Source organism: Oncorhynchus tshawytscha, linkage group LG03 (assembly GCF_018296145.1).
Source record: "Oncorhynchus tshawytscha isolate Ot180627B linkage group LG03, Otsh_v2.0, whole genome shotgun sequence".
NCBI classification, from domain to species: domain Eukaryota; kingdom Metazoa; phylum Chordata; class Actinopteri; order Salmoniformes; family Salmonidae; genus Oncorhynchus; species Oncorhynchus tshawytscha.
Window position 1 is genome coordinate 14,919,280 of NC_056431.1, and position 26,939 is coordinate 14,946,218.

The 26,939-nt window shown below is 41.6% G+C and overlaps 1 protein-coding gene across 1 annotated transcript; it reads right to left on the reverse strand.

Annotated features, from left to right (window-relative positions):
* Positions 1-116: 116 nt before the first annotated feature.
* LOC112228254 (phosphatidylserine lipase ABHD16A) lies at positions 117-21,685 on the reverse strand. Its single transcript, XM_024393425.2, has 19 exons — positions 21,534-21,685; positions 21,070-21,126; positions 20,738-20,804; positions 20,376-20,462; positions 19,959-20,044; positions 19,694-19,767; positions 19,396-19,506; positions 11,405-11,519; positions 9,736-9,837; positions 9,587-9,650; positions 9,333-9,382; positions 8,851-8,974; positions 8,531-8,635; positions 8,241-8,304; positions 3,923-3,979; positions 3,749-3,811; positions 1,836-2,011; positions 1,146-1,192; positions 117-710 (listed from the first exon to the last, which is right to left on the reverse strand). Exons 1-19 carry the CDS (start codon positions 21,633-21,635, stop codon positions 627-629), a joined length of 1,635 nt encoding a protein of 544 aa, XP_024249193.1. The 5' UTR covers positions 21,636-21,685; the 3' UTR covers positions 117-626.
* Between the last annotated feature and the right edge of the window lie 5,254 nt (positions 21,686-26,939).

Here is a 26,939-nt window from a genome sequence, read left to right on the forward strand (position 1 = left end):
ATAATTGAATTATATAGATTTATTTTGTGACGCGAGCGGTGAAGTCAGGGTATTATACTCAGACGATAGGGAATTCCCTTAGACCACATTGTGAAAACAAATTCTTTACCATTGTAAAAGAGCCAACTTTGTTTATTTTTATTTTGTACAGAAATAAAACATGCTAAAAAGCTGCAGTGTTCAATTGTACATGTAGCCAGGTCAAAAATCACAACCTACTGTTGACAATGCTCCCATGTCGAGGAAGAGCCCTGTGGCTTCAGGCTATTTGGCGTGGGGAAAGCACTATCACAGTTCGTTTGGGACTAGCTTGATGTTCCTGTCGGACGCTAGCATGGCGTCCGACAGGGGCATGAGGCAATATTACGTTTTTCTAAGTAGCGAGAACGCTAGGGAGCAGTAATCTTTAGACATGTACATTTTGTAATTGATTAAAACAAGTAGACAAATGCCAAGGTTTTGCTATGAGCCAGGTGGGCAGGGTCGCAACATTCCAATACCGACTGGGTCTAGCTGCCTTGTACACCTCCCATAGATACATTCAATCTATGCGCTGTAAACCTCTGATTGGTTGGTCCCCGCCAGGCTCTTTGCTTCTCGTTTCTATCCATCCTTCAACCCTCTTTCTACAGTCTCCAAGGGGCAGTGAATTCAGAGTAGGGGAGAGGAGTGCAGTGAGTTGAGTCGAAGTTCCGCATGTACTTCCGTGCCTGAGAAAGGGAGGGAACAAGTGATGGAGATGGGAGGGAAAACAATGAACGAGAGAACATTCCCAATGGAAATCTGTAGATTTGCTTTTGTCTGACTTTAATGGAAGCCCACTCACCTCCTTACCATTTCCATATAAAGGGAATCAAATGTACTTAACAGGCATTAGCCCACCACAGAACAAATGTAGCAGCATTCGCTGTAGTAAATTACTTAAACCAGAGCCAATAGAAATACATTGCACAGGTGATCTAGTTATTATGGACACCTCAAGTGTTCTTCAGCATTGGGGGGGGTGAAGGAGACTAGATGAAAGGCACTGATGGAGGGGTGAAGGAGACAAGATGAAAGGCACTGATGGAGGGGGGAGGGGGATAGAACGCAAGTCATGTTGTAGAGAGGAAGAACAACGGAAGATGAAAGAAGCAGTTTCTCACCAGGAAAAGAGCCAGTTGCCGTCTTCCCTCCAGTGTCATGTCCTCACCTGACAAAACAGGCAGGAAAAGCTTAAAACCACAACACACAAGTGTTTATATAGGTATGTGTTTTGTCCTATATTTTTAATCCCATGGGCCTTTTTGTAGGCCGCCATTGTAAATAATAATTTGTTCTTAAACTTGCCTTGTTATTAAAATAAAAAATATGGATTCACAATCTCAGCAGTGGTGTGAAAATACTACTTAAGTATTTTTTGAGTAGCTGTACTTTACTATATGTATTTTTACTCCATACATTTTACCCCAACACCCAAAAGTACTAGTTACAATTTGAATGCTTAGCAGTACAGGAAAAATGTCCAATTCACACACATCAAGAAAACGTCCCTGGTCTGGTGGACTCACTAAACATAAATGCTTTCTTAGACATTTACAGAGTGTTGGAGCTGCCCCTAGCTGTCAAAAAAGGAAATTGTGCTGTCTGGTTAGCTAAATATAAGGAATTTGATGTATAGCTTTTACTTTCTCTCAAGTATGACAATTGAGTACTTTTTCCACCTCTGGCAGAGAGTAGTGTCTAAGAGGCAGTAAACAAAGACCAAAATAAATTCCATCATAAAGTAATTAATCTAGGGAGATTGTAATCTAAATCAAACAGTTGTAATGGTGTTATTTGAGGAGCAGTCTTACCAACGCTCCAGGGGAAGAAAACATCTCTCTCCGTCTTATACGACTGCAGAACAGACACACACCAGTCATCATCCACCTCATAGCTACTGTACACCGCTGCCTCTTCTACATGGTTGGAGGCTGCCAGCCATGCTCTGATGGCCCTGACTCCATCATCTGTCATCACCTGGGGGTACCTGAAGATATGACATCAGAAAGGGTTTAAAACAAACACAGTGCTCACTCTGTTCCTAGTGTATGTATACAGTTGAAGTCAGAAGTTTACTAACACTTAGGTTGGAGTCATTAAAACTCATTTTTCAACCACTCCACAAATTTCTTGTTCACAAACTATAGTTTTGTCAAGTTGGTTAGGACATCCACTTTGTGCATGACAAGTAATTTTTCCAACAATTGTTTGCAGACAGATTAATTCACTGTATCACAATTCCAGTGGGTCAGAAGTTTATATACACTAAGTTGACTGTGCCTTTAAACAGCTTGGAAAATTCCATAAAATGTCATGGCTTTAGAAGCTCCTGATAGGCTAATTGACATAATTTGAGTCAATTGGAGGTATTTCAAGGCCTACCTTCAAACTCAGTGCCTTTTTGCTTAACATCATGGGAAAATCAAAAGAAATCAACCAAGACCTCAGAACAAACAAAAAAAGTCTGGTTCATCCTTGGGAGCAATTTCCAAACGCCTGAAGGTATCACGTTTCATCTGTACAAACATTAGTACACACGTATAAACACCATGGGACCACGTAGCCGTCGAACCACTCAGAAATGAGACGCGTTCTGTCTCCTAGAGATGAACGTACTTTGGTGCGAAAAGTGCTATGAATTCCAGAACAGCAGCAAAGGACCTTGTGAAGATGCTGGAGGAAACCGGTATAAAAGTATCTATCCACAGTAAAACAAGTCCTATATCGACATAACCTGAAAGGCCGCTCAGCAAGGAAGAAGCCACTGCTCCGAAACCTCAATAAAAAAGCCTGACTACGGTTTGCAACTGCACATAGGGATAAAGATCGTACTTTTTGGAAAAATGTCCTCTGGTCTGATGAAACAAAATAGAGCTGTTTGGCCATAATGGCCATCGTTATGTTTGGAGGGAAAAGGGGGAGGCTTGCAAGCCGAAGAACACCATCCCAACCGTGAAGCACGGGGGTGGCAGCATCATGTTGTGGGGGTGCTTTGCTGCAGGAGGGACTGGTGCACTTCACAAAATAGATGGCATCATGAGGATGGAAAATTATGTAGATATATTGAAGCAACATCAAGACATCAGTCAGGAAGTTAAAGCTTGGTCGCAAATGGATCTTCCAAATGGACAATGACCCCAAGCATACTTCCAAAGTAGTGGCAAAATGGCTTAAGGACAACAAAGTCAAGGTATTGGAGTGGCCATCACAACACCCTGACCTCAATCCCATAGAACATTTTTGGGCAGAACTGAAAAAGCGTGTGCGAGCAAGGAGGCCTAGAAACCCGACTCAGTTACACCAGCTCTGTCAAGAGGAATGGGCCAAAATTCACACTACTTATTGTGGGAAGCTTGTGGAAGGCTACCTGGAACGTTTGACCCAAGCTAAACAATTTAAAGGTAACGCTACCAAATACTAATTGAGTGTATGTAAACTTCTGACCCACTGGGAATGTGATGAAAGGTGAAATAAATCACTACTATTATTCTGACATGTCACTTTCTTAAAAAAAAGTGGTGATCCTAACTGACCTAAGGCAGGGACTTTTTACTAGGATTAAATGTCAGGAATTGTGAAAAACTGAGTTTAAATGTATTTGGCTGAGGTGTATGTAAACTTCTGACTTCAACTGTATAGATGTCTGCGTGAGGTTGTGGATAATCAAGTCTGTAGTGTACAGACATACACAGCCTATGTGAGGTCTTCGAGACAGAGAACCAACCTGAACTGCAGAAGTTTGAGCAGGAGGTTGTTTCCTCTGTTGGACATGATGTCTTCTGGACCCCTGAAACAACAGTCAGTCAGTGAAACCAGCCACTATAGCTACGCGCTGGTAAATCGAGGTAATCTGAACGGGCTCTAAGTCTTCTTTTTTCATGCCTTCATAGTGACTCACGTGGTGGTAATGATCTCATCTTTGGTTCTTCTGATCAGAAGCACTGGTCCCTGGTACCTAAGGAAGAACTCTTGAGTGTTATAGGGTCATAAAATACTCAGAACCTCCCATCTTCCCTTAGGGTAAACAGCACCCCTTTTGATTTGAACAAAACCTCCCATACACATTTGCCCATTGTAGAAGTGCTCAGAAATGGTCCTTTTGGACCGGAATGCGAAGATATTCAGGAGATAAAAGGTACTCAAAGTTGACCTATTTTGCATATCCCACCATACCATCAGATAGCCATGTCTTCATCACTGGAAAAGATAGTTGTAATCAATTAAAAGCTTTATCCAACTATTTTATTATTTTTGATTGTCATTTTAACCTTAAACACAATTATCTAAAAACTTGTAAACGCTTTTGTTCTTCATATTTGCATATGTTGTAGCTTATACCCTACTTTACATCTGATGTTCCAGGCTGCATCACATCTGGCCGTGATTGGGAGTCCCATAGGGCATCGCACAATTGGCCCAGCATCATCCAGGTCTGCCCAGGGTAGGCCATCATTGTAAATAAGAATTTGTTCTTAACTGACTTGCCTAGTTAAATAAAAGGTTAAATGAATGAATACAACAACAACAAAAAAATCTAAAAAATAGTGCCCGGTTGGGACAATGTGCTCGCGATACCAGAATTTTGACTTCAATACAGATACCAGGACTAGTATCACGATACTCAACACCAACCAAATGAATGTTAGCCAGTCACAGAATGGCACTTGATCCAGACAAACTCAGCTACTGACTGCTCTGTTCAATCGTTGGGCATCTTTTAAATTCAATATCATTAGATTTGAACGTTTTTACAACAGCATTTTTCAGAGACTGTATAATTGATGAATTAATCCATACATAGCAATCAATTTTACTTGGTTTTTACGCATCTATTTACATAACAGTAATTTATTTGAATGGTTAATCTCTATTGATAAACTGGGTAAATCAAGTTGTAGCCTATACAGTCTCCAAAACATTCAGAACACCTTCCTAATATTGAGTTATCCCCCCCGTTTCCCCTCGGAACAGACTCAATTCATCAGGGCATGGACTCTATAAGGTATCGAAATTGTTCCACAGGGATGCTGGCCCGTGTGGATTCCAATGCTTCCCACAGTTGTTTCAAGTTGGCTGGATGTCCTTTGTGTGGTGGACCATTCTTGACACACATGGGAAACTGTTGAGCGTGGAAAAACCCAGCAGTGTTGCAGTTCTTGACACACTCAAACCGGTGCACCTGGCACCTACTACCATACCCCGTTCAAAGGAAGTTCAATCTTTTGTCTTTCCCATTCACCCTCTGAATGGCACACATACACAATCCATGTCTCAAGGCTTAAAAATCCTTCTTTAACCTGTCTCCTACCCTTAATCTACATTGATTGAAGTAGATTTAACAAGTGACATCAATAAGGAATCATAGCTTTCACCTGGTCACTCATGGAAAGAGCAGGTGTTCCTAATGTTTTGTACACAATACAGGTGTATGCATATTTAATAGGAGTGAGTGCATGCATTGAGTTGAGCTTGTTTTGGCTGATTTCACAGGGCTACAGATGACAGTTTCCCTCCCATTTGGGACTTATTTTATTGTACTGATCAACAACATTTGCATAGAAGTAGCTTATTTGATAAAACTGCGCACTGTGTCACAAGAGAGAGGGGAGGGGGCGGCCCGTCGAAGCCATATTAGCACACCATTCAGTTCGCTGAGGCAATAGATCATCCTTGGGAGAGACGTGCCTTTGCATTAGCTGCGCTGATCTGCGAGTCAGATTTGACAGAAGTACCGAATGTAACAAATTCTAGTACCAAACCATTTTTTCATGTTCTAGTATTGAAAAAGTACCGAAGTTTCATTATAAACTGGGTGGGTCAGGCCCTGATGTCGATCGGCTGACTACCATGGGTAAGACAAAATATTTATTTTTACTGCTCTAATTACGTTGGTAACCTGTTGAAAATAGCAATATGGCACCTCGGGAGGGGGGGAATATATGTCTAATATACCACAGCTAAGGGCTGTGTCAGGCACTCAGCGTTACGTCGTGCATAAGAACAGCCCTTAGCCGTGGTATATTACCACACCCCCTCGTACCTTATAAGCATAACATGCTACACAAGAATGCAGGGTTGGTGTCATGTTTTGGCTGTTAAATGCACACACAAAAAAGTGAATACAATGGAAATGTCAACTTTCAAATGGTACCACAAAGACGGTTGTTGGTCCACACAGAATGTTGACCTGAATGGGAATATCTGTTTTAAATGACTGTCAATCCTCCATAGAAAACCTATAGAAATATAGATAATAGAATATATATGACCATTAATGTTAACATTCAACGGTGGGCCATCTGTGGTAGTAATTAGAAGTTAAAATGTCAATGGTGTAACAGCTAAATTGCAGTGGTCTGAAGGGATAGGTCCATCCTATTAATTATATTACTATGATTAAAATGACGCCCACCCTGTATTCAAGAGCATGTTGTGTTTCAACTGATGGCAGACACAACACAAAAAGATCTATGTAAAATAGGGTCTAAGATAATTGATCATTGAGATTAAAGGTAGCATAAACGTAACATGGATTTGCATTAGAATACACATCAAAAGTCCCAGTGCAAACTTACACCTCACTTTTCTATTTTTGAAGTTATTACATAAAACCGATCAGTGTTCCGAAGAATGCTGAAGTCATGAAGGAAAATGTTTTTCCGGAGTGTGATGTAATTTGGAGGACCCGGCAAACCAGCCTACTCCCTATTATATAAAGATACTTAGGTGCCGATATGTATTGCGATTCGATGTTCCAAACATATTGCTCACCATATGTCTGCTGCAGAGGTACAAGAGAGAGCCATGAGAAAACGAAATTTGATCAGTCATGGAAATAGTAATAACTAAATTGTCTCCATATTTAAAAAATAATGTGGAAACCAAGCTATGAAGGAAAAATACCTTGTCAACTTTTACAATACATTGTAAAAACGTTTTTATTCTCAATGTAACTATTGATTCCCCCAATCATCATCACTCTTCGCCCTATCTGCCTGCTAACATTACGTTAGCACTGTATGAGTAAACCAGTTGATACCAACACCTAGCTTACAGCTACATGAAAGTAGAACAACTTTTTGAAACTACATAACGCCAACCAGCTATCATTTGCTATTTAGCCAACTAGCCATTAGCCTAGCCAACCACCATGGTTATGGTCAGCAAGCTAGAGCCCAACTACTGGAGACCAGCTAGAGCAAAACTAAAACATAACCACAGATTAAAAGCAGAAACTTGATGGTTGTGACCCATCCGATGGTAAAAGAGTGCCGGCTGAGTTAGCTACCATAGCTAAGGGGAGGTGGGAGCTTCACCAGGGCGAAATCCAAAATAGATAACGTTAGATTCCATATCAGTCAGCTAGCGCGCTTGCACTAAGCCAATGTGGAAAAAGTTACAAAACTCCCGTAGCTTACTTCACAGAACATGGTGAAAAGTTTACAAAATAAAAAGTACAACAGACACGGTACTTCACAATTAGAGCAAGCAGGTAGGAGTTTTTTTTGTTTTGAGCCCAAGGCAAGAAATCACCAGAGCCTGCCATAGTAACGGGTTCCCACTAGATAACACAGCCACAAAGTCTGAATAGCATGAGTGGCGGCTAACGTTAGCCAGATGGAGATAGCTACCGAGCTAGAATACGAACTCTGTAGCAGAGTACATCCTCCATATGACGTTGAGAATTATTTAGAAGTTATCCGGAAATAAATTAAATATGTAATAACTTAAAAACATAACTACATGTTTGTACTTATAGGTAACCAGTTCATGACTACAACTAAGCCTTTGACCACACTTGTTAGTTGGTGAGTAAAAACTCATGCTTCCTACCCTTTTTAAAAAAAAAAAAAGGGGGGGGGTGAAACATCTAGAATTTATACAATAGTTTGACAACCCTGTTTTTAGGCTTTTAATTGATATCGAACCCAACTGTTTACCTTTTCCAGCGATGAAGACATGGCTATCTGATGGTATGGTGGGGTATGCAAAATGGGTCAACTTTATTCTCCTGAATGTTTTGGCATTCAGTTCCAAAAAGTCCCTTTCTGACCACTTCTTCCATGGGTAATATACGAAAGGTTTTGTTCAAATCAAATGGGATGCTGTCAAAAAGTGATTCAATTCAAATAGATTTACCCATATTTTCCATGGATATGTTTGTGTCAGTCACACACACGCAAAGTGTTTGAGTGAGTAAAGAGTGTTGCACTTACTTGCAGAGCTGATCTGCGCTGTTGAGGTTCATGTACTGCCTGACTGTATGTGTCACCAGCGGCCCTGAAACACACAATTTTCATTGTCAGATCCTGAACCAAACACAGCCCTTACAAATACACACCTCAGGCCTTTAGGAGATGCTCTTATCCAGAGTGACTATTCACTTCTTAAAGAATATATCTCATAATAGGAAAAAAGTGTCATCCAAAGACATAATACATTTCTGTTTATATGACATCATTGGTCTTTTCCACGCCTTGACCTATGACCCCTGCGCGAGACTCACTCCAGCTGTCGGGCATGACCTTGAGGGCCAGAGGCAGCAGGTCATCAAAGGATGCATCCAACACCAGCGCTTGGATCTCTGGATAGGACATCACCGCCCAACTGGCTGAGAGAGAGAAATATATAGACAGAGAAAAGGAAGTATGAGAGGGGAGGAGGAGAGAGAAGGGAGAAGAATGGGGAGAGAGAAGCGTGAGATGGAGAGAAAATGATGAGGGGGGAGAAATAAAGTGATGCTTACAGTATGTTGGTGAAATTGGTCAACTCATTCCCACAACAAACTAGGGCCAGACAAACTGCATATACCAGTAGGGTCCATACCTGTGAATCCCCCTATGGACCAGGCATACACCACTATTTCACTGAGCTGGAAGCCCAGCTTGTGCACTGCAAACTGGATCACTACATCCATGGCATTGGCCTCGTTCTGGGGGAACGGTACACCCTGAGAGAAATAAGGGAGTGGATTGGGGAACGAAGAGTTGTTGTTTTACATTTACTTTCACGTCAATGCACATTTTGAGACGGAAACAAATCTGCTGCTAACAGACATTTTAGTAATTTAGCAGGCGCTCTTATCAACTCACAGTCGTGAGTGGATACATTTTTCCTACATTTACTTGCTGGTCCCCTGTGGGAATCGAGCCCAAAACCCTGTGTCTTCCAACATTCTCCAAGAATGACCCGTGTAGACAAACCAGACTTTCCACATAACACAAACTTGCCTAATAATGCCATTGAAACATGCTGGTAAGTTCATACAAAAGCGTGATGGGGGAAGAGCGAGGGACACTAAGGCTTACCGTGCTTCCTGCAAAGCCAGGGTGGTTCCAGCCAAGCACTGAGTATCCACCTGCAACACAGACAGACAAATAGTTTTATACTGCTCTAGTTTGAATTTAACAGGTTATGGGAATATGTTAACAACCATGTATGAACAGTGATCTTTACCACAAAGGGAGGGAGGAAGGAAGGTAAAGTAAGATGAGAGGAAGGAACTAAAAAAATTAAGTATTTCTAATGTGTAAAAAAAGTCTCAGACACAGAGGTTCCTTACCTTCCAATGGAGTGTTCATACAGCCCACCTCATAGAAGCCTGCGTTCCCCTCACAGCAGATCACCTACAGCAGGACATACAGCAAACACTAGACCTCACATGGAACCATGGGTAATGTAGTTCTGACGGTTCATAGAGCATGTCCTTACCAGAGTCTGTCCGTGCTGTCCTTCGTCTCTCCTGCGGTCCACAAACATGGTATCAATCTCATTCCCATCACACGCCACCAGCTTGTTCCTCTGGCCCTCACACTGCACACAAAGAGAGGGAGGAAGGTACAGAAATGGCTCAGAAGAGAGAAACTTAAGTTAAGCAGGTCTATAAGCGAAAGGTTGCATACATTGCATTCGGAAAGTATTCAGACCCCTTGACTTTTTCCACATTTAGTTACAGCCTTGGATTAAATCGTTTTTCCCCCTACAGACAATACACCATAATGACAAAGCAAAAACAGGTTTTAGAAATGTTTGCAAATTTATATAAATAAATAACTGAAATATTACATCTACATAAATATTCAGACCCTTTACTCAGTGCTTTGTTGAAGCACCTTTGGCAGAGATTACAGCCTTCAGTCTTCTTGGGTATGACGCTACAATCTTGGCATACCTGTATTTGGAGAGTTTCTCCTATTCTTCTCTGCAGATCCTCTCAAGATCTGTCAGGTTGGATAGGGAGCGTTGCTGCACAGCTATTATTAGGTCTCTCCAGAGATGTTTGATCAGGTTCAAGTCCGGGCTCCCGCTGGCCCGCTCACTGACATTGAGACTTGTCCCGAAGCCACTAATGCGTTGTCTTGGCTGTGTGCTTAGGGTCATTGTCCTGTTGAAAGGTGAACCGTCATTCCAGTCGGAGGTTCTGAGTGCTCCAGCACTCTGGAGCAGGTTTTCATCAAGGATCTCTCTGTACTTTGCTCCCTTCATCTTTCCCTCGATCCTAATTAGTTTCCCAGTCCCTGCCGCTGAAAAACATCCCCACAGCATGATAATGCCACCACCATGCTTCACCGTTGGGATGGTACCCGATTTCCTCCATACACGATGCTTGGCATTCAGGCCAAAGTGTTCAATCTGGTTTGATCAGACCAGAGAATCTTGCTTGTCATGGTTTGAGAGTCCTTTAGGTCCATTTTGGAAAATCCAAGCGGGCTGTCATGTGCTTTTTGCTGAAGAGTGGCTTCCGTCTGGCCACTCTACCAGAAAGGCCTGATTGGTATAGTGTGCAGAGATGGTTGTCCTTCTAAAAGGTTCTCCCATCTCCACAGAGGAACTCTAGAGATCTGTCAGTGATCATTGGTTTCTTGGTCACCTCCCTGAACCAAGGTCCTTCTCTTAGGGGTTCCAAACTTCTTCCATTTAAGAATGATGGAGGTCACTGTGTTATTGGGGACCTTCAATGCTGCAGAAATGTTTTGTTTTTTGGTACCCTTCCCCAGATCTGTTTCTCTACACAATCCTGTCTCAGAGCTCGACAGACAATTCTTTGTTTTTGCTCTGATGTGCACTGTCAACTGTTGGACCTTTTATAGACAGGTTTGTGCATTTCCAAATCATGTCCAATCAATTGAATTTACCACAGATGGGACTCCAATCAAGTTGTAGAAACATCAAGGATGATTAATGGAAACAGGATGCACCGGAGCTCAATTGAGTCCCATAGCAAAAGGTCTGAATACTAAAAATCTGTCATTATGTGTAGATTTATAACAAAATGTGGAAAAAGGGGTCTGTATATTTCCGAATACACTGTATATGAATACATTAACTATTGTAAATTAATGTAACCTGACCCTACTGTGGGGTGTGTGTGGTGACTCACCTCTTCTATAAGTCTAGCCTGGCCCTGTTGTAGCATGGGTCTCATAGCCCTTTGCAGTAGGAATACAGACCCAGGGTACAGCATCCTCCTCCCAAATGAGTGGGCAATCAGAAAACTAGAGAGGAGAAAGAGAGAGGGGAGAGAAGAGGTCAAGTCAGTGGGCTAGCAGGCAGTAATGTAATATCAATCAAATATACCAAGCCTGCCTGCTATAACAGTGTGAGGCAGAGAGACAGTGATCAAAACAGTAGTTGTAGTTAGTTACATTATGCCCTGTGTAGTACGATATCTGACTATGTTGCATGGTAGTGTGGTATATTGTAGTCTATGGAGTGTTTATACCGATGTGGCATGGTAGAATATAGTGTATTTGGTTTAGTACCTGACGATGTGGTATGGTAGAATATAGTGTATTTAGTTTAGTACCTGATTATGTGGTATGGTAGAATATAGTGTATTTGGTTTAGTACCTGACGATGTGGTATGGTAGAATATAGTGCATTTAGTTTAGTACCTGATTATGTGGTATGGTAGAATATAGTGTATTTAGTTTAGTACCTGACGATGTGGTATGGTAGAATATAGTACATTTAGTTTAGTACCTGATTATGTGGTATGGTAGAATATAGTGCATTTAGTTTAGTACCTGATTATGTGGTATGGTAGAATATAGTGTATTTGGTTTAGTACCTGACGATGTGGTATGGTAGAATATAGTGCATTTAGTTTAGTACCTGATTATGTGGTATGGTAGAATATAGTGTATTTAGTTTAGTACCTGACGATGTGGTATGGTAGAATATAGTACATTTAGTTTAGTACCTGATTATGTGGTATGGTAGAATATAGTGCATTTAGTTTAGTACCTGATTATGTGGTATGGTAGAATATAGTGAATTTAGTTTAGTCCCTGATTATGTGGTATGGTAGAATATAATGCATTTAGTTTAGTACCTGATTATGTGGTATGGTAGAATATAGTGCATTTAGTTTAGTACCGGATTATGTGGTATGGTAGAATATAGTGTATTTAGTTTAGTACCTGACGATGTGGTATGGTAGAATATAGTACATTTAGTTTAGTACCTGATTATGTGGTATGGTAGAATATAGTGCATTTAGTTTAGTACCGGATTATGTGGATTATGTGGTATGGTAGAATATAGTGCATTTAGTTTAGTACCTGACTGTGTATTTGTAGTACCTGATTATGTGGTATGGTAGAATATAGTGCATTTAGTTTAGTACCTGATTATGTGGTATGGTAGAATATAGTGCATTTAGTTTAGTACCTGATTATGTGGTATGGTAGAATATAGTGCATTTAGTTTAGTCCCTGATTATGTGGTATGGTAGAATATGCATTTAGTTTGCATTTGGTTTAGAATATAGTGCATTTAGTTTATACCGGATTATGTGGTATGGTAGAATATAGTGTATTTAGTTTAGTACCTGACGATGTGGTATGGTAGAATATAGTACATTTAGTTTAGTCCCTGATTATGTGGTATGGTAGAATATAATGCATTTAGTTTAGTACCTGATTATGTGGTATGGTAGAATATAGTGCATTTAGTTTAGTACCGGATTATGTGGTATGGTAGAATATAGTGTATTTAGTTTAGTACCTGACGATGTGGTATGGTAGAATATAGTACATTTAGTTTAGTACCTGATTATGTGGTATGGTAGAATATAGTGCATTTAGTTTAGTACCGGATTATGTGGTATGGTAGAATATAGTGCATTTAGTTTAGTACCGGATTATGTGGTATGGTAGAATATAGTGTATTTAGTTTAGTACCTGATTATGTGGTATGGTAGAATATAGTGCATTTAGTTTAGTACCGGATTATGTGGTATGGTAGAATATAGTGCATTTAGTTTAGTACCTGATTATGTGGTATGGTAGAATAGTGTATTTAGTTTAGTACCTGACGATGTGGTAGAATATAGTGTATTTAGTTTAGTACCTGATTATGTGGTATGGTAGAATATAGTGCATTTAGTTTAGTACCTGACGATGTCGTAGAATATAGTGCATTTAGTTTAGTACCTGACAATGTGGTAGAATAGTGTATTTAGTTTAGTACCTGATTATGTGGTATGGTAGAATATAGTGTATTTAGTTTAGTACCTGATTATGTGGTATGGTAGAATATAGTGCATTTAGTTTAGTACCTGACGATGTGGTATGGTAGAATATAGTGCATTTAGTTTAGTACCTGACGATGTCGTAGAATATAGTGTATTTAGTTTAGTACCTGATTATGTGGTATGGTAGAATATAGTGCATTTAGTTTAGTACCGGATTATGTGGTATGGTAGAATATAGTGTATTTAGTTTAGTACCGGATTATGTGGTATGGTAGAATATAGTGTATTTAGTTTAGTACCTGACGATGTGGTATGGTAGAATATAGTACATTTAGTTTAGTACCTGATTATGTGGTATGGTAGAATATAGTGCATTTAGTTTAGTACCTGATTATGTGGTATGGTAGAATAGTGTATTTAGTTTAGTACCTGACGATGTGGTAGAATATAGTGTATTTAGTTTAGTACCTGATTATGTGGTATGGTAGAATATAGTGCATTTAGTTTAGTACCTGACGATGTGGTAGAATATAGTGTATTTAGTTTAGTACCTGATTATGTGGTATGGTAGAATATAGTGCATTTAGTTTAGTACCTGACGATGTGGTATGGTAGAATATAGTGCATTTAGTTTAGTACCTGACGATGTCGTAGAATATAATGCATTTCCACTGAACAAAAATATAAAAAAGCAACATGTAAGGTCTTGTTTCCATCTTTTATGAGCTGAAATAAAAGATCCCAGAAATGTTCCAAACTTACAAAAAGCTTTTCTCTCTAATTTTCTGGACAAATTTGTTGACATCCCTGTTCGTGAGCATTTCTCCTTAGCCAAGATAATCCATCCACCTGACAGGTGTGTTATATCAAGAAGCTGATTAAACAGCATGATCATTACACCGCAGATCATGTGTATGGCGTCGTGTGGGTCAGGGGTTTGCTGATGTCAACAATGTGAACAGAGTGCCCCATGGTGTTGCTGGGGTTATGGCAGGGTTTCCCCAAAATCAGTCCTTGTGACCCCAAGGGGTGCATGTTTTGGTTTTTGCCCTAACACTACACAGCTAATTCAGATAATCATCAAGCTTTGATCATTTCAATCAGCTGTGTAGTGTTAGGGCAAAAATAAAAACGTGCACCCAGGTGTAGTAGACCATGCTTACTTACAGGCTCTAACCAATAGTACGAAAAAAAAAGGTGTGTGTGTGTAGGTAAGTAAAGAAAAAAAACTGTAAAAATACATTTGAAAATAGGAGTAGCATGGCTATATACAGACACCGGTTAGTCAGGCTTATTGAGGTCGTATGTACATGTAGGTATAGTTAAAGTGACTATGCATATATGATGAACAGAAGGTAGCAGTAGCGTAAAAGGAGGGGTTGGAGGGAGGGGGGACACAAAGCAGATAGCCAATGTGCGGGAGCACTGGTTGGTCGGGCCAATTGAGGTAGTATGTACATGGATGTATGGTTAAAGTGACTATGCATATAAGATAAATAGAGAGTAGGAGCAGTGTAAAAGAGGGTTTGGGGAGGGGGGGCATGGCACACAATGCAAATAGTGCAGGTAACCATTGGTTACCTGTTCAGAAGTCTTAAGGCTTGGGGGTAAAAACTGTTGACAAGCCTTTTTGTCCTAGACTTGGCATTCCGGTCCCGCTTGCCATGCGGTAGTAGACTGGGGTGGCTGGGGTCTTTGACAATTTTTAGGGCCTTCCTCTGACACCGCCTGGTGTAAAGGTTCTGGATGGCAGGCAGTTTGCCCCAGTGATGTATTGGGCCGTACGCACTACCCTCTGAAGTGCCTTGCGGTCAGAGCAGAGCAATGTTGCATCTGTAGAACCTTGAGGATCTCAGGACCCATGCCAAATCTTTTTAGTTTCCTGAAAGGGAGAAGGCTTTGTCGTGCCCTCTTCGTGACTGTCTTGGTGTGTTTGGACCATTCTACTTCGTTGTTGATGTGGACACCAAGGAATTTGAAGCTCTCAACCTGCTCCACTACAGCCCTGTCGATGAGAATGGGGACGACAGTTCCCGCCAATATAAAGCAACTTTGCACAGCCATTGAAGAGGAGTGGGACAACATCCCGGAGGCCACAATCAACAGCCCGATGAACTGTAAGCGAGGGAGATGTCGCACTACATGAGGCAAATGGTGGTCACACCAGATACTGACGAGTTCTCTGATGCACGCCCCTACTTTTTTTTAAGGTATCTGTAAACAACAGATACATATCTGTATTCCCAGTCATGTGAAATCCATAAGGCCTAATGAATTTATTTCAATTGACTGACTTCCTTATATAAAGTGTAACTCTTTGAAACTGTTGAATGTTGCATTTATATTTTTGTTCAGTGTAGTTTAGTACCTGACAATATGGCATGGTAGAGTACAGTGTGTTGTGGGTATTTTAGTCTGTTTATACCTGACAATATGGCATGGTAGAATACAGTGTGTTGAGGGTATTTTAGTCTGTTTATACCTGACAATGTAGCATGGTAGAGTACAGTGTGTTGTGGGTATTTTAGTCTGTTTATACCTGACAATGTAGCATGGTAGAGTACAGTGTGTTGTGGGTATTTTAGTCTGTTTATACCTGACAATGTAGCATGGTAGAGTACAGTGTGTTGTGGGTATTTTAGTCTGTTTATACCTGACAATGTAGCATGGTAGAGTACAGTGCGTTGTGGGTATTTTAGTCTGTTTATACCTGACAATGTGGCATGGTAGAGTAGTGTGTTGTGGGTATTGTGGTCTGTTTATACCTGACAATGTAGCATGGTAGAGTACAGTGTGTTGTGGGTATTGTGGTCTGTTTATACCTGACAATGTAGCATGGTAGAGTACAGTGTGTTGTGGGTATTGTGGTCTGTTTATACCTGACAATGTAGCATGGCAGACAGGGGTCGACGTTAACGCTTGTCCACTTGCCCAGGGCAAGTAAAAGAAAATGACGGACAATAAGAATATCGATTTAAGTTGTCCGAATGGACAAGTAAAATGAATTCCAATATAAATGAGGGTACTCCATTCAGAACTGGATCCGTGTCCTCCAGACGCAGTGTTACACACTGTTCTAATTGATGCAGAGTGCATCAGAGTATAATTATTGAAGGCCTGCATTGACAGGCAAGAGTAGTCTTTCAATCAGGCAGTCGAGAGATGCGTTTTTGAGATCAAAGTGAGTCATTTGCCCACTTATAGCTCATTTTTGGTCAGCAATGAAAATCCTGGAAAACTAATGATGTGTGTTCCAGTGGGCCGCGTGTACCAGTGGGCCGCGTGTACCAGTGGGCCGTTGCCAGAGGAGAGAGAGTTGCGCAGCAGGTAAAATAATGATATACAACAGACTAACTAGACTAACCAGCCAAACTACACTGTTTTGAATTGGCTATCTTGCTAGTTAACTACTTAGCATGTATTAATGTCATTGACATGTCCAATGTCCTAAAATAACTTTCCACTGGCACTTGTGTATAACCGCAAATGGGGGACATACAGTTGATACAGGTGCAGTTGATGAAACCAAATGCGGCATACTCCGGTTGTAATACAGTCTCTCAAGCCCTCAAAATTGGCTAGGATTCTCTATTCAATACGGGCCATGTAATTCTAACAAAGCAAAAAAATACACTGCTCAAAAAAATAAAGGGAACACTTAAACAACACAATGTAACTCCAAGTCAATCACACTTCTGTGAAATCAAACTGTCCACTTAGGAAGCAACACTGATTGACAATAAATTTCACATGCTGTTGTGCAAATGGAATAGACAACAGGTGGAAATTATAGGCATTTAGCAAGACACCCCCAATAAAGGAGTGGTTCTGCAGGTGGAGACCACAGACCACTTCTCAGTTCCTATGCTTCCTGGCTGATGTTTTGGTCACTTTTGAATGCTGGCGGTGCTTTCACTCTAGTGGTAGCATGAGACGGAGTCTACAACCCACACAAGTGGCTCAGGTAGTGCAGCTCATCCAGGATGGCACATCAATGCGAGATGTGGCAAGAAGGTTTGCTGTGTCTGTCAGCGTAGTGTCCAGAGCATGGAGGCGCTACCAGGAGACAGGCCAGTACATCAGGAGACGTGGAGGAGGACGTAGGAGGGCAACAACCCAGCAGCAGGACCGCTACCTCCGCCTTTGTGCAAGGAGGAGCAGGAGCACTGCCAGAGCCCTGCAAAATGACCTCCAGCAGGCCACAAATGTGCATGTGTCTGCTCAAACGGTCAGAAACAGACTCCATGAGGGTGGTATGAGGGCCCGACGTCCACAGGTGGGGGTTGTGCTTACAGCCCAACACCGTGCAGGACGTTTTTCATTTGCCAGAGAACATCAAGAATGGCAAATTCGCCACTGGCGCCCTGTGCTCGTCACAGATGAAAGCAGGTTCACTCTGAGCACATGTGACAGACGTGACAGTCTGGAGACGCCGTGGAGAACGTTCTGCGACATCCTCCAGCATGGCCGGTTTTGCGGTGGGTCAGTCATGGTGTGGGGTGGCATTTCTTTGGGGGGCCGCACAGCCCTCCATGTGCTCGCCAGAGTTAACCTGACTGCCATTAGGTACCGAGATGAGATCCTCAGACCCCCTGTGAGACCATATGCTGGTGTGGTTGGCCCTGGGTTCCTCCTAATGCAAGACAATGCTAGACCTCATGTGGCTGGAATGTGTCAACAGTTCCTGCAAGAGGAAGGCATTGATGCTATGGACTGGCCCGCCCGTTCCCCAGACCTGAATCCAATTGAGCACATCTGGGACATCATGTCTCGCTCCATCCACCAACACCACGTTGCACCACAGACTGTCCAGGAGTTGGCGGATGCTTTAGTCCAGGTCTGGGAGGAGATCCCTCAGGAGACCATCCGCCACTTCATCAGGAACATGCCCAGGCATTGTAGGGAGGTCATACAGGCACATGGAGGCCACACACACTACTGAGCCTCATTTTGACTTGTTTTAAGGACATTACATCAAAGTTGGATCAGCCTGTAGTGTGGTTTTCCACTTTAATTTTGAGTGTGACTCCAAATCCAGACCTCCATGGGTTGATAAATTTGATTTCCATTGATCATTTTTGTGTGATTTTGTTGTCAGCACATTCAACTATGTAAAGAAAAAAGTATTTAATAAGAATGTCATTCATTCAGATCTAGGATGTGTTATTTTAGTGTTCCCTTTATTTTTTTGAGCAGTGTATATATTCTTAGAATATCCTAATTGACAAGTAACTCAAATGTTGTCAACATCTTCCCTGAACACTGCATATTTTAACCTTACAAATAGATAAACATCTTAGTTAGCTACCTCGCCAACCTTAGCCGTTTGATCCCTGGTTCATTTAACGAGGGAATCATTGTATAAAGAAAATATTTAATTGTAATTGTAATGTTGCAGGGTGGACAAACCATCCTCCAGGAGATTCCAGGAGAGCTACTGGGTGTGCAGGCTTTTGCTCCAGCCATGCTCGAACACACCACATTGCAAAAAATGATCAGCTGCTCAACAGGACCTTGATATTTGTGCAGGGTTGGATCCAAAGTCTGCACACCCGGTAGCTATCCAGATGGAGGGTTGACGGATCACGTGTTTTAAACAGAAACCTATCAGTGCAGTATTTTACTTTGCGGGGAGTTAAGTGCATTGCTCAAGGCCACAACAGCAGGAGATAATGTATAGTAATGAAGGATGTTTTACATCATACAACACTATTTTCAGTCACCCTTTTGCCTCATGGTCTTACATACTTGTCACCTTTTTTGGGGGGGGGACGACACAAGCGTTCGCACAAGTATGACATTTTTTATACAAACGGTCCCGCAAGTTGCTAAAAATGGTACTGTCAAGCCCTGGTAGAGTACAGTGTATTGTGGATATTGTAGTCTGTCTATACCTGACGATGTGGCATGGTAGAGTGCGTAAAGAGTTGAGCACGCTGTCTGCTGCCCCTCTCAGTTTGGGCTCTGGCTTCAGTAGAGACACTCCTGTCTTGGACAGCAGCTTCCTGTTAGAAGGGACATTTAACAAGTGGAAATAGAGCCTTACTCTCAAATCATAACCCAGACACAGTCATCCTGTTTACATTTACTGTACCACCTTGTGTATTTCATACCAAAAAAATACAATCAGTGTAAAAATTAACACACATGTAAAAGGTTCAGATCAATACGCAAATTACACACACAACTCACGGATTGCTAACTTCTTCCCAGCTGAAGTCTGCCGGCCAGTGAGAGAAGTCAAAATCATAGCAGGCCAGTTTTTTCTACAGACAGAACATTCAAAATTAGTGATCAGGAAGAATATGTTTCTTTAATTCAAGATTGACAACCACTAGCAAAACAGGCCTGAGAATACTATCAAATGACATATAGGGTACTGGTTAGACATCACACACCATATAGGGAGTAAGGTGTCATTTGAGACGCAGCCCAGCTGTTGCCATAGCAGTGTTACCTTGTTGCTAGACGTGTGGTTCTTCCTGGTTTCCTCCAGAATGGAGATGAACTGTAGATACTCTGAGTTCCTCCACCGTCCCCAACCTGAGAGAGAGAGGGAAAGGGAGAGAGAAGCAGAGAGTCTCAGGGGTTTACTTAGTGTACCTGATAGACCCACACCTTGTGAGGGAGTCAGTGTGTGAAATCGTAACCCCACAGGAATGCAATCGTAGTTACCGGTAGACTAGTCACACACAATCCAATGTCTGTGTAGCAGACGAAGAACACCAGACACTACATTCTCTACAATTAGGTTTTGAGATATTAACATATTTTATGGGGAGAAAAAAATCCATTGAACACAGGGGATTTCTCAAACCAGACCAATCCAGGAAGAGCAATACAAGTTCAGTAAAAAGAGGGGTAAAGTTCTCACCTCTCAGACAGGCAACTCCCAGCAGACAAACCATTACTGTTCCCACATACTGACTGACTGGGACCAGCTTACTGCTGCAGATGTACCCTGAAACACACAGCAACAGTTTGGCCTACGAACACCACACACAAACAATTAGGCTAGTAATACCCATTTGCTCCCCCCTTTCTTGCACTCATTCGCAATCAAGCATGCACACATGTCCTACGTCAAACCATATCACCACTAGCCATTACCAATACTTACCTACTACACTACGGCTGGGTAGTATTGATAGTTAAACCCAATAAGAGCTTTACTACTGCATGAGTCATTTTTATTACCTTTCATATCGCATGAGTGAACACACACACACACATTACCTTTTCTGTAAAGGTAACAGAGGAGGAGAGGGGAGCTGTAGTATGACAGAGACCACAAAGCTGACGCCTGGAGGGAGAACACACAAGAGAACAGTTACATCTCAACACAAAGTATGAGAATGTATAGGCTACCTGTATAGCTATGTGAGTGTGCTACTTGTCTTTACTTGTGGCTTCAGTTTATGCAAAAACAAAGATCAAAGGTTGTGTATTACAGTGCAGGCCACTGCATGTAATAGTAAAATATAGTTTATTCTCTAGCTAATCAAAACAGAGTCATAATCAACAATTAGATACTACAACTTGTGGTAACTTGCTAGTTATATACTGACCCATCCGAGGATGCTGTCAGTGTGTTTCTCCAGGCTCTTGGGTTGATAAGTCCATCCCTGGGGTTGTAAGATAAGGGGAAAGTAGTTAGCTGCTAAATGCGTGGTGACTTGCCAAGCCAGCTATGGATAAGTGCAATGATCTCCCTGCCTAGCTAGTACAGCTAACGTTAGCTACCTAGCATAGCTAACAGTGACTTAGGTTACGTGCTTGCTAGCATGCTCACCTGCAACAACGCAAAGATAGCCATTATACTTGATTCTCTTGGTATCTAGCTGAACATTCCCAAATGTGTTAACTATGCATACATATTCATATTGTCACCTCTGTCATTCAGTGACTGACAGCAGTTTCAATAACACTTCCTGACCGGAGCGCGAACTAGTGCTAGCGTCGACCAAAGTTACATTCCTATTTCTTGCTGGGTCGGTCACAAACACAAGCACGGTATCTGCCGTGAGCTTACCCTCCTCCCTGCTCTTCCTTCGGTTCGGGACTCCGCCTGTGAACGGTGCACTCTCTGGAGATGAGGCCCCAAAAAGCAGCGGATCCACATCCAGCCGGCCATTCTTCCTCTGGTAGCTACGGCAGCCGACACAGGACGTAAATTCCAGACATACAAAGTGCAAGCGTTTTCTTCTTCGGTATAATTGCGCCTGCAACAATTAAATGTGCATTCCGCCACCTACTGTACAGGTAGATAATACATATCCAAAAAAGGGAACACTGCGGGGTAAAAATAAATCTATACAAACTATCAATAACACATTTTTAATTAAACTAAATCAGCATGGTTTTCTATTCTTATCAGGTACTTAACACAGGCTCAGAAGGATCCTGTGAGGGTGGCATATTTTCTGTCGACAGTAGTCCTTGCAGTGCTTCTGCCATGAATTCTTCTCAGCTGTACAGATGTAATGATGTACAGCTTATTGGACACTTGTGCAGTACAATTAATAATTGTGGCTATAAATGCTACAAAATCCACCTTCTTTACAATAAGTGTATCCAGATCACTTTGATGTTTAACATTTGCAACAGGTTGCGGTGCATCCACGGCCATATCTTATTCAGAACTGTGAGCTGTTTCCCCTTCATTTCTCTTCAACGCCCTCATATAAGATATTTTCTGTACAGCCCTGATCCTTGACACCTCAACTGTTTTCACCCTAACAGGGCACTCTGGGAATATGATCCTGTGAGGATTCTGTGTTATGCACCATAGCCCGTTACCATATACAGTGGGGCAAAAAAGTATTTAGTCAGCCACCAATTGAGCATGTTCTCCCACTTAAAAAGATGAGAGAGTCCTGTAATTTTCATCATAGAAATTTCATCATAGATCATTGTCATGCTGAAAGACCCAGCCACGTTTCATCTTCAATGCCCTTGCTGATGGAAGGAGGTTTTCACTCAAAATCTCACGATACATGGCCCCATTCATTCTTTCCTTTACACGGATCAGTTGTCCTGGTCCCTTTGCAGAAAAACAGCCCCAAAGCATGATGTTTCCACCCCCATGCTTCACAGTAGGTATGGTGTTCTTTGGATGCAACTCAGCATTCTTTGTCCTCCAAACACGACGAGTTGAGTTAACAAAACGTTATATTGTGGTTTCATCTGACCATATGACATTCTCCCAATCTTCTTCTGGATCATCCAAATGCTCTCTAGCAAACTTCAGACGGGCCTGGACATGTACTGGCTTAAGCAGGGGGACACGTCTGGCACTGCAGGATTTGAGTCCCTGGCGGCTTAGTGTGTTACTGATGGTAGGCTTTGTTACTTTGGTCCCAGCTCTCTGCAGGTCATTCACTAGGTCCCCCCGTGTGGTTCTGGGGTGAGATCATGCGTGGAGCCCCAGTCTTGTATGTCTTCCATTTCCTAATAATTGCTCCCACAGTTGATTTCTTCAAACCAAGATGCTTAGCTATTGCAGATTCAGTCTTCCCAGCCTGGTGCAGGTCTACAATTTTGTTTCTGGTGTCCTTTGACAGCTCTTTGGTCTTGGCCATAGTGGAGTTTGGAGTGTGACTGTTTGAGGTTGTGGACAGGTGTCTTTTATACTGATAACAAGTTCAAACAGGTGCCATTAATATAGGTAACGAGTGGAGGAAAGAAGAAGTTACAGGTCTGTGAGAGCCAGAAATCTTGCTTGTTTGTAGGTGACCAAATACTTATTTTCCACCCTAATTTGCAAATAAATGCATTAAAAATCCTACAATGTGATTTTCTGGATTTTTTCTCTCATTTCGTCTGTCATAGTTGAAGTGTACCTATGATGAAAATTACAGGCCTCTCTCATCTTTTTAAGTGGGAGAACTTGCACAATTGGTGGCTGACTAAATACTTTTTTGCCCCACTGTATGTGATTGAATATGATCTGCTATTGGCTTGTGTGGATGTATGTGTTATGCAACATAGCTGACTTGAGACATTGTTAACAGTTTCAGGGCCATGGGCCTTTCTCGTCATGGAAAAATACAGAATAACATGAAGACAGGACCTGTGCAATGAGTTGTGGGGGAACATTCAGAACGTAGTGTTGCGAGAGCAAACAGTCTTTTGTTAGATAACAGGAGCCAGGTGTGAGATAACTGTATTGAGTGTGTGAGCGCATAGATATTCTACACAACTACAACGACTGAACGCTGAAGCGCCTAGGAGGCTGGGACCAGCTCGTGCGCCAACAATCAACGATAGGCTGAGTGAGTTTAAACCACGCCCAGTCTATACTCTGACAGGCCGGCTCCAAGGCAGGAACTACTTCTGTCAGAGTATATTACAATAATTTTGTCAGGAACAAGTCAGTTCTCTGTTTGCCCTGCGAGGTGTGACAGAGAGCCCGTATACACAAAAATTGCATTTAACACTTATTGCTTAGTTAATAAAAAAGTAAATAGTATACAATTGATGACTCAGCGTCATATTTATCCTGATACCAGATTCGATTGACGCAACCCTTAACAATCCCCACCACAGTTGCAACATTTTACATTCACAGACTCTTCAATGGCATATTCCTTCTGCCTGAAAACACTTGACACGTGGCCAAACTACAACTTTCTACATTTCTTGCATTGCATCAGGTTTTGCACGAACGCTCTTATGGGGTATCTTATATATTCAAGCTTTACATAGGGAGGTAGGGTAGCCTAGTGGTTGGACTAGTAACCGGAAGGTTGCAAGTTCAAACCCCCGAGCTGACAAGGTACAAATCTGTCGTTCTGCCCCTGAACAGGCAGTTAACCCACTGTTCCTAGGCCGTCATTGAAAATAAGAATTTGTTCTTAACTGACTTGCCTAGTTAAATAAATAAAAAGGTAGAAACTCATCAAACATCAATAATACAGATACACTTGGCTCTTTTTTCTCCATACGGTCAAGCAACGTTTATTAACCTTTCCTGGATTTTTTAGATATTGATTATCAATGTCCAACGGGACGCCAGAGAGAGCACCAGAGAGAGCACCTTTCACCGATGCCCTGCTCCAACATTCAAAGCTGTCCACTTCATGCATCGATCATTTCACAATCCACAATGCACGCTCTTTAGATACACACGATATCAAATCGAATGTATTTATAAAGTCCTTTTTATATCAGCAGATGTCAGAACGTGCTTAAATAACACCATACCACTCCTGGTTACTTTGAATGCATCCACTTTTCCCAACGCCTTCTTCACAATCCTCGTGACTTCTAAAGGGTTTCCCAAATGAACATCTTTATCCAAAAAGCGAACTCCAACAAGCAACGACTCATTAGAGTCCTTTTCCACAACAATTTTAGCCGTTTTTGTACCATTCTTGTTCATTGTTGTCCACTCATCTTCCTCACTAATAAATGCTGCAATAACACAATTGTGACAATAACATTGGGTTTGATTTCAGACAATTAAGATTCATTTGACCCGTTTATTTGTTGATGTTTATTGAAACAGACAGACCAAAAGTCCAAGGTGAAGGTTTCCCCCAGCCCAGATCTTTCCCCATGGCCAGTGATCAATATCACTATAAACTTCATACCCCTTGACTTATTCCACATTTTGTCATTACAGCCTGAATTCAAAATGAATAAACTATGTTTTTTTCTCACCCATCCACACAAAATAACCCATAATGAAATAAGTGAAAACATGTTTTTAGAAATTGTAGCCAATTTATTGAAAATGAAATACAGAAATCTACATAAGTATTCATACCCCTGAGTCAATACACACTAGAATCACCTTATGCAGCCATTACTGCTGGGCAGAAATTGTACAATATTTGCACATTATTCTTTTTAAAATTATTCAAGCGCTGTCAAGTTGGTTGTTGAACATTGCTAAACAGCCATTTTCAAGTCTTACCATAGATTTTCAAGCCGAGTTATGTCAAAACTGTAACTAGGCCACTCAGAAACATTTAATGTCATTTTGGTAAGCAACTCCAGTGTATTTTTGGTCTTATGTTTTAGGCTATTGTCCTACTGAAAGGTGAATGTCTCCCAGTGTCTCTTGGAAGGCATACTGAACCAGGTTTTCCTCTAGGATTTTGCCTGTGCTTAGCTCTATTCCATTTTACATATATAGTACCAGTCAAAAGTTTGGACACACCTAATCATTCAAGGGTTTTCATTTATTTGTACTATTTTTGACATTGTAGAACAGTAGTGAAGACATCAAAACTATGAGATAACACATATGGAATCATGTAGTAACCAAAAAAGTGTTAAACAAATCCAAACATATTTTATATTTTAGATTCTTCAAAGTAGCCACCCTTTGCCTTGATGACAGCTTTTCACACTCTTGGCATTCTCTCAACCTGCTTCATGAGATAGTCACCTGGAATAAATGTAAGGTGTGCCTTGTTAAAAGTTAATTTGTGGAATTTCTTTCCTTCTTAATGCATTTGAGCCAATCAGTTGTGTTGTGACAAGGTAGGGTTGGTATACATAGCCCTATTTGGTAAAAGACCAAGTCCACATTATGGCAAGAACAGCTCAAATAAGCAAAGAGAAATGACAGTCCATCATTACTTTAAGACATGAAGGTCAGTCAATGCGGGACATTTAAAGAACTTTGAAAGTTTCTTCAAGTGCAGTCACAAAAACCATCAAGCGCTATATTGAAACTGTCTCTCATGAGGACCATCACAGGAAAGGAAGACCCAGATGTACCTCTGCTGCAGAGGATACGTTCATTAGAGTTACCAGCCTCAGAAATTGCAGCCCAAATAAATTATTCAGAGTTCAAGTAACAGACACGTCTCAACATCAACTGTTCAGAGGAGACTGTGTCAATCAGGCCTTCATGGTCGAATTACTGCAAAGAAACCATTACTAAAGGACACCAATGAGAAGAGGAGACTTGCTTGGGCCAAGAAACACAAGCAATGGACATTCGACCGGTGGAAATCTGTCCTTTGGTCTGATGAGTCCAAATGTGAGATTTTTTGTTCCAGCCGCTGTGTCTTTGTGAGACGGATGATCTCCGCATGTGTGGTTCCCACCGTGAAGCATAGAGGAGGAGGTGTGATGGTGTGGGTGTGCTTTGTTGGTGACACTGTCAGTGATTTATATAGAATTCAAGGCACACTTAACCAGCGTGGATACCGCAGCATTCTGCAGCGATACGCCATCCCATCTGGTTTGCACTTAGTGGGACTATCATTTGTTTCAACAGAACAATGACCCAAAACACACCTCCAGGCTGTGTAAGGGCTATTTGAACGAGAAGAAGAGTGATGGAGTGCTGCATCAGATGACCTGGCCTCCACAATCACAAATTGAGATGGTTTGTGATGAGTTGGACCGCAGAGTGAAGGAAAATGCCAAAACTGTGCAGAGCTGTCATCAAGGAAAAGGGCTACTTTGAAGAATCTAA

Coding starts and splice junctions, on each gene's coding strand:
- LOC112228254 (XM_024393425.2), bottom strand. CDS start 21,635: ATGGCCGGCTGGATGTGGATCCGCTGCTTTTTGGGGCCTCATCTCCAG. Junction 20,463..20,737: donor CTGTTACCTTTACAGAAAAG/GTAATGTGTGTG, acceptor TGTGTGTTTCAG/GGTACATCTGCAGCAGTAAG. Junction 9,651..9,735: donor GACAGCACGGACAGACTCTG/GTAAGGACATGC, acceptor GTCCTGCTGTAG/GTGATCTGCTGTGAGGGGAA.